Source organism: Vitis riparia, chromosome 4 (genome assembly GCF_004353265.1).
Source record: "Vitis riparia cultivar Riparia Gloire de Montpellier isolate 1030 chromosome 4, EGFV_Vit.rip_1.0, whole genome shotgun sequence".
In the NCBI taxonomy this organism is placed as follows: Eukaryota; Viridiplantae; Streptophyta; class Magnoliopsida; order Vitales; family Vitaceae; genus Vitis; species Vitis riparia.
In genome coordinates this window covers 22224311-22237081 of record NC_048434.1, presented here as the reverse complement: position 1 = coordinate 22237081, position 12771 = coordinate 22224311, and the positions used below count along the sequence as shown (strand labels likewise).

General features: G+C 32.0%; 1 protein-coding gene across 1 annotated transcript; it reads right to left on the bottom strand.

The window, feature by feature from the left end:
- Positions 1 to 9175: 9175 nt before the first annotated feature.
- On the bottom strand, positions 9176 to 11796 carry LOC117913337 (WAT1-related protein At1g68170-like). Its single transcript, XM_034828276.1, has 7 exons — positions 11597 to 11796; positions 11202 to 11264; positions 10707 to 10823; positions 10346 to 10589; positions 10070 to 10225; positions 9541 to 9692; positions 9176 to 9452 (listed from the first exon to the last, which is right to left on the bottom strand). Exons 1-7 carry the CDS (start codon positions 11794 to 11796, stop codon positions 9206 to 9208), a joined length of 1179 nt encoding a protein of 392 aa, XP_034684167.1. The 3' UTR covers positions 9176 to 9205.
- Positions 11797 to 12771: the final 975 nt, after the last annotated feature.

Sequence of the window (12771 nt, the reverse complement as noted above, 5' to 3'; positions counted from 1 at the left end):
AATCACATCATTATATATCAAGAATTTAACTGCCAATATTCTATTTTACAAGATATACAAAGTCAAAAATCCTAAAATAGGAAAATTAACCTTATTTTCCCATGGGAACGTTCCCCTCTCCCCCTTATTTTTTGTTTTTAAGCTGCCCATCATGATGCCTTTGAAATTTTTTAGTGCTTTTAGTAGTTTATGTGTTGTTCATGCTGCAAATTCAAGTTTGTCACAACAAAACAAAGTATATCCCAACAAAAAGCATATATCAGCCATGATACAAAAATTTTAACATTTTAAATAATACCAAATTTATTCAATCATCACATAGGATCAAAACTTTCTCAATGATAAATAACTTTAGCATATTAACATTACACAATTCACATGTGATTCAAAATTCTCATTTATGAAACCAAATTTTAATGCAAAGAACCATCCATTAAAAATATATCTTCAGGCTAGCAACTTACTCATATCTAGCTACTGCCACATGTCATTCAACTAGTCATCCTAAGTATCTCCAAGTTCCCCTCTCTTTGCACTTTTTCCAATCTTTTTTGACAAATGACTTCCATAGTAGCCAAGTAAATTAGAAAAATCTAACTGATTTTTCAACCACACAAAAATTAAGCAAGCAACTGATTAAGCTATCATTTTGCATGACTACTATATTACAAAGAAACTTCAATATTGTTAAATCACCTTTAAACTACCTCCTAGTTAGTTTAACATGCTACTTACCTGAGTAATCATGTTCTTTAATTAAATAATCGATTCACTAATTAAAACATTAATCTTCATTAATAGATTAAACAAACCAATATTAGATTTTTAATAATATTTAGGTCACTATAGAATTATTAGCAAAATATTTGGTTAATGACCTTGATACTCCCTTTAATAAATGTGGGTTGCCCTAACTAACCATTTCATCTTTTTTATTTGATAGAAGTGATGCCTCATTTAAAAACAAATAATGGTGCTCAAATCATTAGTCCTATGTTTAGTGTCGAACTGGTTTGAAAAAAGTTTTTTAAAATAACTTAGTTATTGTAATAAAAAAAACACTCGTAAGTTTAGATTTATTATTAAAGTGTTGTTTGAATATTCTAATATTGATTGTATGTTTATTTATCAAAGTCAAAATGATGTTTGTACTTTAAACATTTTTTTCAATGTGACTTAAAAAGCATGTTTTCTATTTTGTTATCCTAAAATTTATGATATTTTCTAGAGTTCTTTAATCTTCTTAAATAAGGTATGCATAATGGTGGGTTTGATGTTTAGGTTCTTTAAAACATCTCTTAGTGAGAACCTATATTTAATTATGTCACCCTTTATTGGTTATGAATAACTTTTCTTTACTACATAGGAGAAAAACCCACATATTTTGAGATAAGTCTTTCCTAGAAAAGCTCACATCATGTTAGTGTTTGGTAGGGGTTTTGACTTAGTAATAGATACCTTGCATTCTTTGAAGGAACTCCGGGTGTAACACTTGCACTCGTAGTTATTAAACCATAAAAGGTTTTCATCTTAAGAAGGTTTAGGGAGAAACCTTAAAAATAAAAATCCACATGGTGACCATGTCCTAGTTACTTTTAGTTCATCCTTAAATATTTCAATCTAGATCTTCATTCTATCCTTACTAATTTTAGTCATCATGGCAACATTTTCATCATCTTTTGTCTATTCTTGGAGATTTCAACTATCACGGCTAGGTGTAAACTATTTTCAATTCATTCTTAGTGATTTTGGTTATTGTGACCATGACCCACCTACTATCAGTTTATTTCTAGTGATTTCAAACATTACAACTACATCCTAGTCATCTTTTAGTAATTTCAGTAATGGTGACTACTTCTAAGTCATTTAGAGATTTCCATCATTGCAACCATGTCCCATCATCTTCAATTCATCTTTACTAATTTTTTAAATTACAGCCACAACGAATTCATTTAGAGATTTTGGTCATCACAAACATGTCCTAGTAATCTTCTTTCCATCTTATGTGATTTTGGTCATGGTTATTGCATCCAATTTGTTTGAGTATTTAGGTCATGGTCATCACAACCACGTCCTAAGTCATCTTCATTCCATCTTTAGTGATTTTGGTCATAGTGATCACATCCAATTAATTTAGAAATTTTGATAATCATGACCACATTGCAATCATCTTTAGTTCATCTTTAGTGATTTCAATCATAATGATCGTGTCCAATTCATTTAGAAGTTTTGCTCATCATGATTGTATTATATTCATCTTTAGCATATCTTGAGTTTTGTGTAAATATTTTAGTTTCTCTCTTTTGTCTAATTGGTGGAAGATAACCCTAATCTTTTTATGAGATTTTGAATTCAGGTTTTTTTTTTCCCTAATGCTTTTATTATATATAAGTCAATCTAGTCCATGCCTATAGGTAAAATATCATCACAATTGACAACAAATTCATGAAAAAATTTTACTGACTGAATGGTGGTGTTATGACATAATACTCATAGTTCTAATTAAGAAATACATTACCTAATTGGACTCATACTACATTGCCATCAAGGATAATTTTGTATCCACTTCACATGTAAGGAAAATTTAGGTGCCTAATACTAATTTATAGCAATATGCATGAGGATCCTCTAGCAGAGACCCTATTAATAAATATCCTTCAATTAGAAAATTTTAAGACTATTTGTAACAACTCATGCCTAACAGTATAGATATTATCTGCTCTGAGCCTAAAGAGGTTTTCATAACTTTAAAACGCATTTACAAAGTTAAGAGGAACTCAAACATAGATAGCCTCATTCATTGATTGTATTAATGTGGTGATCATTGATGGGTCTAGTTGTGAAATATGTAACGAAGTTCGCTTTGATTCTATATTGGTATAATTGATGGACCAAATTGTTTTGAGATACTTATAATTAAGATAGCAAATATTGAGCTCATTCTTGTAATGTTCAATTGTTTAATGACAAATTTGGCCCAAATGGGAAATTATTGGATATTTAGGTAATTATAGGCCTACATATTAAAACATTGTACATTAAGCTATCTTATTTTTGGGCTTAATTGAGTGTGATCAATTAAGTTAATGATGGGTTTTTAAAGCATCTCTCTATATATAGACTACTATATGAGTTTTGCAATGTGTAGAGACCAATTTTATTTTATTTATTAATGATAAGCCACTACATAAAATAAAATAATAAGGGGTATAAATAAGGTTATTGTCCCCTGTCTAAATGAGAGGAGATAGGAAAATTACTTATAATTCACACCCCATCAATGAGTGATTAAAAGTTGCAATACTCGTTTCAAACGTGGAAGACAAGACTCAAGTACATAATCTCAATGAATTTAGGTATGTCTTCCAATATTATTATCCTATAGATTTAACATGAGATTTTGACATATTTATTATCTAGATGATTAGTTTATATAATCATTCTATATGATTTTTCATTTTCTAGCAAGAAAACCCTTCTCTATGTATAACTGTCCCTTGTTTCACACTTTTGATGTAGTAGCTACTTCAGTGTCCCAACCAAACCTATGAACAACATCAACACCCACAAAACCAAGAATAATTGGATTTAATTTTTTTACTTTGTTTGGTATAAGGAGTAAATTTAATTAGGGATGACAACCTTGGCATGGATGTAAGTCTTCATTGGAGTGGAAGTATAAACATGTGATTTTCCCTTCAAAGTCCAAGTAAGCAAACCACTTTGTACATTTTTTATTTTCTTGAGGACACAAGTGTGGGGGCTCCCCTCCACGTGTCACTTTTCCAACTCGAACACCTTGACCGACTAGCACAGGTATGCAACCCGTCCAAATCATGACCAGTTCCGTCTGACACCAAGCATGAGAATACTTTTTTCCCCTAGAAGGCTAAATGGCAAGGGGAGGTTGAACCCTCCCAAACAGGTAGGACTATCTAGTCAAGTCTTCAAGACCCACTGGCATGCGTGATCATTCACACCTAACATGTGAATGGCCAATGGGACCTATTCTAGCCCTCAAGTCCATGTCAATTAATGACTGCACATAGTTCCAAGCCATCAACAGGCTAAGGGAACAAGCAACTGCACAGTCCAAGCTCATGGCACGTCAATTGATGGCACTTGCCTACCATCCAAAAATGTGATGATTGCCCAACCGTTTATAGGACAATCATCATTACAGAAGAAAGTTAAAGTGCCTAGTTAGCACTACAGTGACATTCTTATTAGCGCTATATAAACCCTCCAAAAAGCACAAATGAGGCAGGCGCATATTCACCTATCCACTCTCTCTCATTAAGTTGTTTGGGCTATCTTTGTCTAATTTAAGCTTCGAAGGGATGTGCTCAGACCACTTGTCCGAACATCCTTTTGTGCAAGAAAGGAGTTCACCCAATCTCATTACTGCTGGGCCGATTCTCTGAGAGGCACAAAGAAGGGAGGAAGGTTATCTAACTTCCATTAAGCTGGACGAACCTGACTCCAATTAGCTCAAAACCAACAACAAGGATGACATATTTGTCAAAGCAAACAAAAAATGATATACAAACCAATTAAGAAGGCAAGAAAAAGAAAAAGGCTAATGTACTTTCAAACTATTTGTGAAATCAAATCAATCATTTTAGCTAATTTCTAGTCATCGTAACAAAGAATCTTGGATGGTTCAGGATAAAGCTTATGCTTTAGACAGCTGCATTGATTTGATCAGCTTACTTTTTTTTTTTTTTTTTGGCTCATATTATTGGCTGTTGGGATAAGTACTAGGTGTTGCCTGCTTGTGTGCCATCTGGGGCCTTCTTTCTATTCATAACCTGGGAGTTGCAACCTTCAATTTCATTTGCAATTCTTATTTTAACCTTCTAGCTAGACAGATAGATCTAGATTAGAAAATGGGGTCTCTAAATTTAGTTAATCAAAACCCTAATCAAGAGTTGTACTTTTCTTCAGCTGCTCAACAAGAGAAAAGGCCTAAAAGAGGTCATTATGAAATTGTAACTATTCATTCTTTAACGTATCATATCACAGACTAATTTAGGTTTCTTTAATAGTCTTGTAAATCTGTCCCAATGAATATAGCATAAACTCATTTACATATTTTTTTTATATATTATTATTTTTCCTATTCTTTTCTTTCACTTTATTCCTTTGTTATTGTTTTTATTTTTATTCTCTTTCATTATTATTATTATTATTGTATTTAGTCAGCTCTCATGTTTCCATTGTTTCTCTCTCATTTGTTTCTTCATGGTTCCCATTAGCCTTATCTCATTTCCCACTTTAGTTTTTTCTTTGTCTTATTTTAATTATTATTATTATTATTATTATTATTGTATTTAGTCAGCTCTCATGTTTCCATTGTTTCTCTCTCATTTGTTTCATCATGGTTCCCATTAGCCTTATCTCATTTCCCACTTTAGCTTTTTCTTTGTCTTATTTTACTGCTCACTCTCATCAGTTCTCTCTTTTTTTCTTTTTCTTTTTTCTACTTTACACGTGGCCACTTTACACGTGGCCATACACCCTGCCCTTCCAAAACTCTCACCACAGTTTATTTAACTCTCAAAATACCCATCTATCCAAACAATGGGGCCATATTGTTAGATTTGGAAATGCATTGTTGCAAGGGATTGACGACGACGTCCAATATTGAACTTTCCTTTAGACCATGAAATTCAAGATACCGGCCAGCTGGTTTCAGAGACAGCTCATATTAATCGAAGATTTCCAAGAGTAGCTTAAGTAGTAGTGGAGTACAGTACAAAAGAGGAATCCATTGAAGTTGAGCATGTTTGTGAACGTTCTTGTAGACGTGTTGAGGTCTGAATAGGCACTTGGGGCGTCTAAAAGTTTCCTCCAAAGGGCAACCTTGGCTTCAATGGGCTCGAGTTGTCAATCCTATTGCGGGAAACTTAGCCCATTAGGTCAAATGCCCTTAATTTCTCAAATATACTTGTTACATATTGGTTGGCCTCGTGCATACTAGTGGAGTCGTCAAATTAATCACTCAGGAGTTTCACGGATCATGGCTTGACTTAGTGGATGGTAGGTCTTAATTTTGTGCTTTGTAACATGCGCAAAGAAAGAGCAGGCCAATTTGATATTGATCATGAATATAATTTTAAAGAGTTAGCATTAGGTGACTGTTGCCTTAATTTTCGAGTCCCCTTTTGAAATTTAGCTTCGACGTATAAATTTTGAACTAATGATCCTCTGAGATCAAAGTTAATTTCAGAAATTATAAGAAAGAATATATAATATATTTCTATCTATGAAAAGTATGATAATACAATTGTAAGTTTTTGCAAAATTCAAAACATTGAGTACTTTATAGGCATAAAGACTTATCGCGGGAGAGGCCTGATTAGTCAACTGCTAGAGAGAGGAATCATACTGTGAGATGATGATTTTCGCAGACGTCTGTGCAGACGCAGTGTAGTCCTTGGTCACCAGTTTGATATTGAAGATGAAAAGGGCGCTTGGGACGTGCGTATACAAGTTTTACTCGAAACCCAACCCTAATTGGCTGTGCTTGGGTTGCCTTGATGATTTTTTAATCCACTTAAGACACGTTTATTAGCCCCACATACTGACAAAGAGAGTTCAGTACAATTTGATATTGAAGATGAAAATAGTTTAATATAACAGTACGGAAGACGTTCAAAAAGTATGTATCAAGTGATTGTGGCCTTAGTCGTCAAATAGTTTTTGGACGTTTTCTAGAGACATCACCGACTAAAAACCTTGAATTTTCTTTCTTCATTTTCCGTTTTCTAATTGAAGAGGTTGATGGATTTTATAATTTGTTTTCAAAAGAATGTATTGCGAATTATAAAAAATAATAATAATAATAATAATAATAAATATCTTAAATTAAAAAAATGAATATTATTTTTTAAATTAAGATAATCAAATATTATTAATATTTGATTGTTTTTTATTTATGAAAATATTGCTTTCGATTTACTATTTATTCTGCGTGTATGTCATTTTTGGTCTTTGTTTATTCTTTTTTTTAAAATGCTCTTTCAAATATTTTTTTTCTTAATATATTCTCAAGTCAAAGTGAGAATGTATATGAATGTCCATCTTACCTTGAAACTTGGAGAAGGCATACAAAGGATTGATAAAAATATCAAACAAAGACATCATATAAATATTAAATTCTTATTATTATTTCTATTTTTTAGTTTTTGTTAAGAATTGTAATACTTAGAAATGTTATATTTTAGTTTTTGTCGAGAATTGCAATACATAGTAAGGGTAAAACTTTTTCCCCCCAAATTGAAAATTTCTACCTATTCAAGTATTTTGACCAATACTTTTATGACATTCGATCACTTTTAGAGAAGAATCAAGTTTAAGTCTCTTCCTCTAATACCATAAAAAATTTGATAATTTTTGTAATGAAAGACTTGAATTTTATTATTTCTTTTAAAAAATTTATACAATAGTGTATTGTAAATTATAAAAAATAAACAAATAATAAATGTCTTAAAATTAAGGAAAATAAATATTATTTCTAAATTAAGATAATAAAATATTATTAATATTTAATTACTCTTTATTTATAGAAATATTGGTTGAAGTGGATTCTTATCCTTCTTTTGTGCACTACTTTTACCATTTTCATAGTGTGTCCTATCATTCTATCTAATATGTAAATTAAGGTAATCTTGCACCTAGTAGAGGAAATTAAAATGAAGAGTTTGTGTATTTTAGAATATGAAAAATAGTTTTATTTTCTTTGAGTATTATTATTATTATGATTTAAAATTTTTATTAGATTGTAAGAAATGTGATAAATTGTACTTCAATTGTACAAGTATGTTCATAAAATGATGTAATCTAAAAATCTTTTTTAAAAAATAATTTTTTTCTTATCATTAACTGAAAATTAATTGATGGTGAAGTTGTTTGTAGAGAGGATATGCCAACATGCAAATGGACAAAACTCATGAGATGTTTCATTTGGAAGCATGAGTAGGTTTAGGATGATTTCAGAATGATTTTGGTAAAAATGTTTTTAATTTGTAATGTTTTTATCAGCATCACTTCCATAGTAAATATTTTAATACTATATTTTTATGAAGAAACTTATAATGCTTTTGTTGATAACACTTCTATTAAATCTTTTTATGAAGAATCAATTGGTGTTGGATGTGTATAGAAGATAATATTCCTATATAATTAAGTATTTTTGGATAATGTATTATATAATAAAAAATTATTTTTAGATGAAGTAGCACATATCAAAGTGCTAATTCAAGAATCACTTGAAGTAATTTTCTTGATTTATAAATATAATTTTTAAATATTTGTCAAACCTCGAGGTTATGTCTTATCATTGAAAAGTTTGAAGAAAAATGCGAGAGAAAAGGAATAAAGAGAAAAAATAGAAGTAACGAGAAAAAAAAATAATTAAAGTTAATAAATTATTTTTATACACCATTTTAAAAATTTTTTTATTTATTCAATTGTTATGTATAAAGATTAAATAATTTTAAAATATATAAAATTTTAATAATTTTAATTATATTTGACTTTCTTTACTATTTTTCATAGTAAAACTAACCCGTAAAAAGTCATTTTTATACACCAGCATCCAATGTTATTTCAAAACTTATAGAAGTGATTAGCTAGACTTTTAAAATTCATTTATAATACTTTGTCATGCCTCCTTACTTTCTAAGAAAAATCATTTTTACTATTGCCAAACACTTCAAACTTCCAACAATCATTCCCACAGACTTTTAAGCAATCAGTATATGTTTGAAAATATGTACATGTAAGATGGAGACCGCAGATGTATGACCAAACCATTCATCGTTAGTTTATATGATGATTATATTAATTTGTAATTCTAATGCCAATGTAGGTATCAATTTTCTATAATTTGGAATTCCAATTTCATAGAAAACTATACACATATAAGATGGGGTAAGAAGATAAGAGCTATTCTCATGCATAGCAGCAGCTGTAGGACTTGTTACACCACCAGAATAACTTAGCATACTGTGACATGAATAGATTGCATGAAACATTAATCATTTATTATCTGAAAATATTACAATCTAGGCAAAGGAAATACGGGCCGGGTACACTGTTTTTAAGATATTTGGTTGCATAGAAATAAATTTTGTATATACATACAAGAATTTCTTCAAAATTTCTTCCAAATAAAAGATATCAGTATGATATATTGATGCTATTCATGCACCACTGCAGCAGGAGAAACCGCACCAGATCCTCGGTCAGTAGCTTGGATGGGACAAATAGTACTTGTTGCGGTCGGTTTACCCTTAGTACTGGATGAGGTTTCTATGACAATGCCTCTCAATTCTGGCTCCGTAGAGCTTTTTGCTCCATCTACTTGGGCGTTCTGCTTCATCTCCTTGCCTTTTCCCCACAAAACACCATACAAGCCCACTACGATCAACACTACTGCTATTATGCTGTACCATGCATAAATGAATAATGAATTAATATCAGAATAAATGAAACCTTTTTAAGTTGAAGTAGAAGAGTAATTTTGATCCAAACCTTCCCAAGTATAGTTGCTCGTCGAGTAAGAGAGACCCCAGTATTGCAACAGTTACAAGCATTAAGGGATAGAAAGAAGATACAAACAATGGCCCCCTCAGCCTTGCAGCCCAGCTCATTATTGCAACCATCAATCCAGTGGCCCACACTCCCTGCAACACAGCAAAACTTTGTTACAACTCAACACCATTTATTGATTGAAACTGAATACGATTTTTATTGAATGTTTTTCATATGTTAATTAGTAGTTATGCTTTCCAACTAAGACTTGTTTTATTGAATGTCGAACTTCATATGGTAGCATCCTTTTTGGAGAAAATTTTGAAAAAGTCAACCTAATTTATAAAATTAAGATGTGTGTTGTTCAATTTGTGCAAAATTTTGAACTAATGCAATATATACTTTATAAAAAATAAGAATATGGTTAAAATAATATTTATGACATTTTATTAATACAATCATTCCAAACAAATCTTAAATACTCCCCAAATTCATTGAATTATACACAAATTTTCAAGAAATATCTTACCGTGTAAACAACAGTGAGAAGTCTTATGTTCCAACCAAGTTTCCATGCTGACCATTCCTTCTCAGCACACATGGCATATACAACTGACTGAATCGCTGCACAGACACAAGTAAGAGCAGTTCCAGAGTAGCTTGGATACACCATACTAATCTTGGCCTGTCCATATAAAAGAGGAAATAGGAAAACACAAAAGCAATTATGAGATTAGTGAAAGGTGTATACTTAATTAATTTCTGTATCTGAAGAGAAAATAAATAAATAAATAAGCAAAATCACCTGGATTATCAACCAAACTGCAAAGCACATACAAGCAACAACAGCTAAGATTGAGCCCAATACTTGATCATTAGATGATTGCTGTGAGGTTGCTGCACCATGATGCAGCAAGTTGATGTTAGTTGACCACAAATTGAGCTCTACTCCTTTGTAAAATGTGAGAACCAGTGCACCACTTATGCTTAATAGAGTGCCCAACACCTTAGCCTTTCCAGCAACCGTGCCAATTGCTAATCTTTCCATCCTATGAGATAAGATGGCTAGGATTTAGGATTTATTTTTCATTAACTGGAACTTTAACATATATTGAAACCATGTTAATTTGATAGAATTAAAATTTTGGTAAGAAAAGGAGGATTACCTCAAGACAATTGCCAGGACAAATGCCATGGCTGGAATAATGTTAGTCATTGCTGCTGCAAAAGTTGCGGACGTTAGAGTCAAGCTCTCAGCATATAAGTTTTGACCTAATGACCCCCTGAAATCGAACTTTAGGTTAGAAGTTGTTCTTATGTGTTACAAATACTGTTATTGTAACTAGATGAAGGGCAAACAAAACATTGAATGGAAGAAAACAAAATTTGTAGTAACTAAGCTAGATTCTCAACAGTGTATGTCTTGCAGAAAATGACATCTTTTAGTCATAGATCCTTTCAACTGTTTATATGGCAACTACCATGGCATCACCCTATCTAAGCTTTGGCAAAATTGAGAATACTAATCATCATGTGTATGAAAAAGTTCATTGAGAAAGTATAGATTCATTACAGGAAAACTCACCTATCTAAACCATTTTTGGCCAAAATTGAACACCTTTAATATAAAATACAAGAATAAAATATTTTTTGAAACTTACCCAAATAAACCACATAAGGAACCTTGCAAGAAGATCATCCATGTCATTTTTTGCCTACTCTTCCTGTTTACCATACATGAGGCAAATATTAGTAAATGCTCTTTGTGCAATTGAGAAAGAGAAACAGAGATAAAACCATGATAATTTATTTCTTATTTGTGAGAAATGTCAGTAAAGAAAGCATCACTATAGACTCCCATTTTTAAAAATGAAATTTAAGATAGCAGATATAATAATTTTTCTTTAGCCCAGTTGTGATACAGGCCACACAAGGGACAAGTTCACCCCATACAAAAAGGAAAGAGAGAAGGCAAGAAAGAGAAGGGAGAGAGAAGAAACACTGAAATTAAATAAACACAAGCTACAAAACAAAACTAAGAAATAATAGAAGTTACCGATCAAATATCAAAGCAAGTGGAACCGTAAAAGCTGCAGCGAATATATATCTGTAGGCGATTAAAACCTTCATGCTCATGCCGTCACTCTTAGCCAACTTGTACATAATATTAATTCCTCCCAGTGACACTTGAACCACCACCATTGCCAGGACTGGCTTCAGCCCTGTCATGACATTCCAAAACTTCCCACTAGCCATGTAATATACCAACTGAAAAGCTGTTTATAGCTCAAGCCAATGACTATATATGAAGCAAATGAAGCTGTTGGGGAGGCTGTTTGGATACTCTCTGGTTCAAACCATCTGAGTATTTATAGACAAAAAGGGATTTCTGAGAGAGGCGCCCTCATAATAGTGGAGCTGCCGGCTGTTGGAATCATGTCAGATAGAGCAATCCAGAATCCACACTTAGATCATGCTTTCCAGAGTGATGTGGGGGGGTCCTTTTGCTGACGTCCTTGCAGGCGTATTGCGGTCTATCGTAGGCAAAACTCTTAAAAGGACAAACTCTTAAAAAGGCAGCTTGGCTGGCGAAAAGTTTCCTCTAAGTCCAAGCCCAAATCATGTCGACAACCACCATGTATGGTCTTGGATTGCCAATTCGATTACGGGAACCTCATACACGCAAGTGGAGAAAAGTCATGGGCATGTTGCTTTGGTCATGGCGAGTTCATTAATTTCAAAGATGGTGGGAGGCGGCCATGTCTAATATGGCATACAATTTTATCTCTGTGCTTTAGGACAACCAAGTATACTTATTATTTATACATCAAATCTTTACGCCTGTATAACTTAATCTAATTTATTTATGTGCTCATTTATATTCAAAGTTCCCAATTTAGATTTCGATAGATATCACTTCAATATCTTCACATTTTCCTCTAATGTAAATGAACATGATCTTGAATCATGACTTTTGTTGTTTTTTCAAAAATTTTAAAAATAATTTATATATACATTTGATATCGTAACAGTGATATTTAAAATATTATTGTTTTCATAATACCCTGGTTGTAGAGGTTTATAAACCGAGGAAAAACACTAGTTTTAGCTTGGAAGTCCCTTGGAAGCTAATGACTTACAAACTGAGCTACCATTGAAGACTAGAATGAATTGCATGAAATCTTGGGAGTGCTAAAATAAAGTAGAATTTAGGAAAAAATTTGATTAAAG

Excerpts from the sequence above, each read along its gene's own strand:
- LOC117913337 (XM_034828276.1), bottom strand. The coding sequence starts at position 11,796 with ATGGCTAGTGGGAAGTTTTGGAATGTCATGACAGGGCTGAAGCCAGTC. Across the intron at positions 11,265-11,596 it reads CTTGCTTTGATATTTGATCG|GAAGAGTAGGCAAAAAATGA; the intron begins GTAACTTCTATT and ends TATGGTAAACAG. Across the intron at positions 10,590-10,706 it reads GTCCTGGCAATTGTCTTGAG|GATGGAAAGATTAGCAATTG; the intron begins GTAATCCTCCTT and ends CTTATCTCATAG.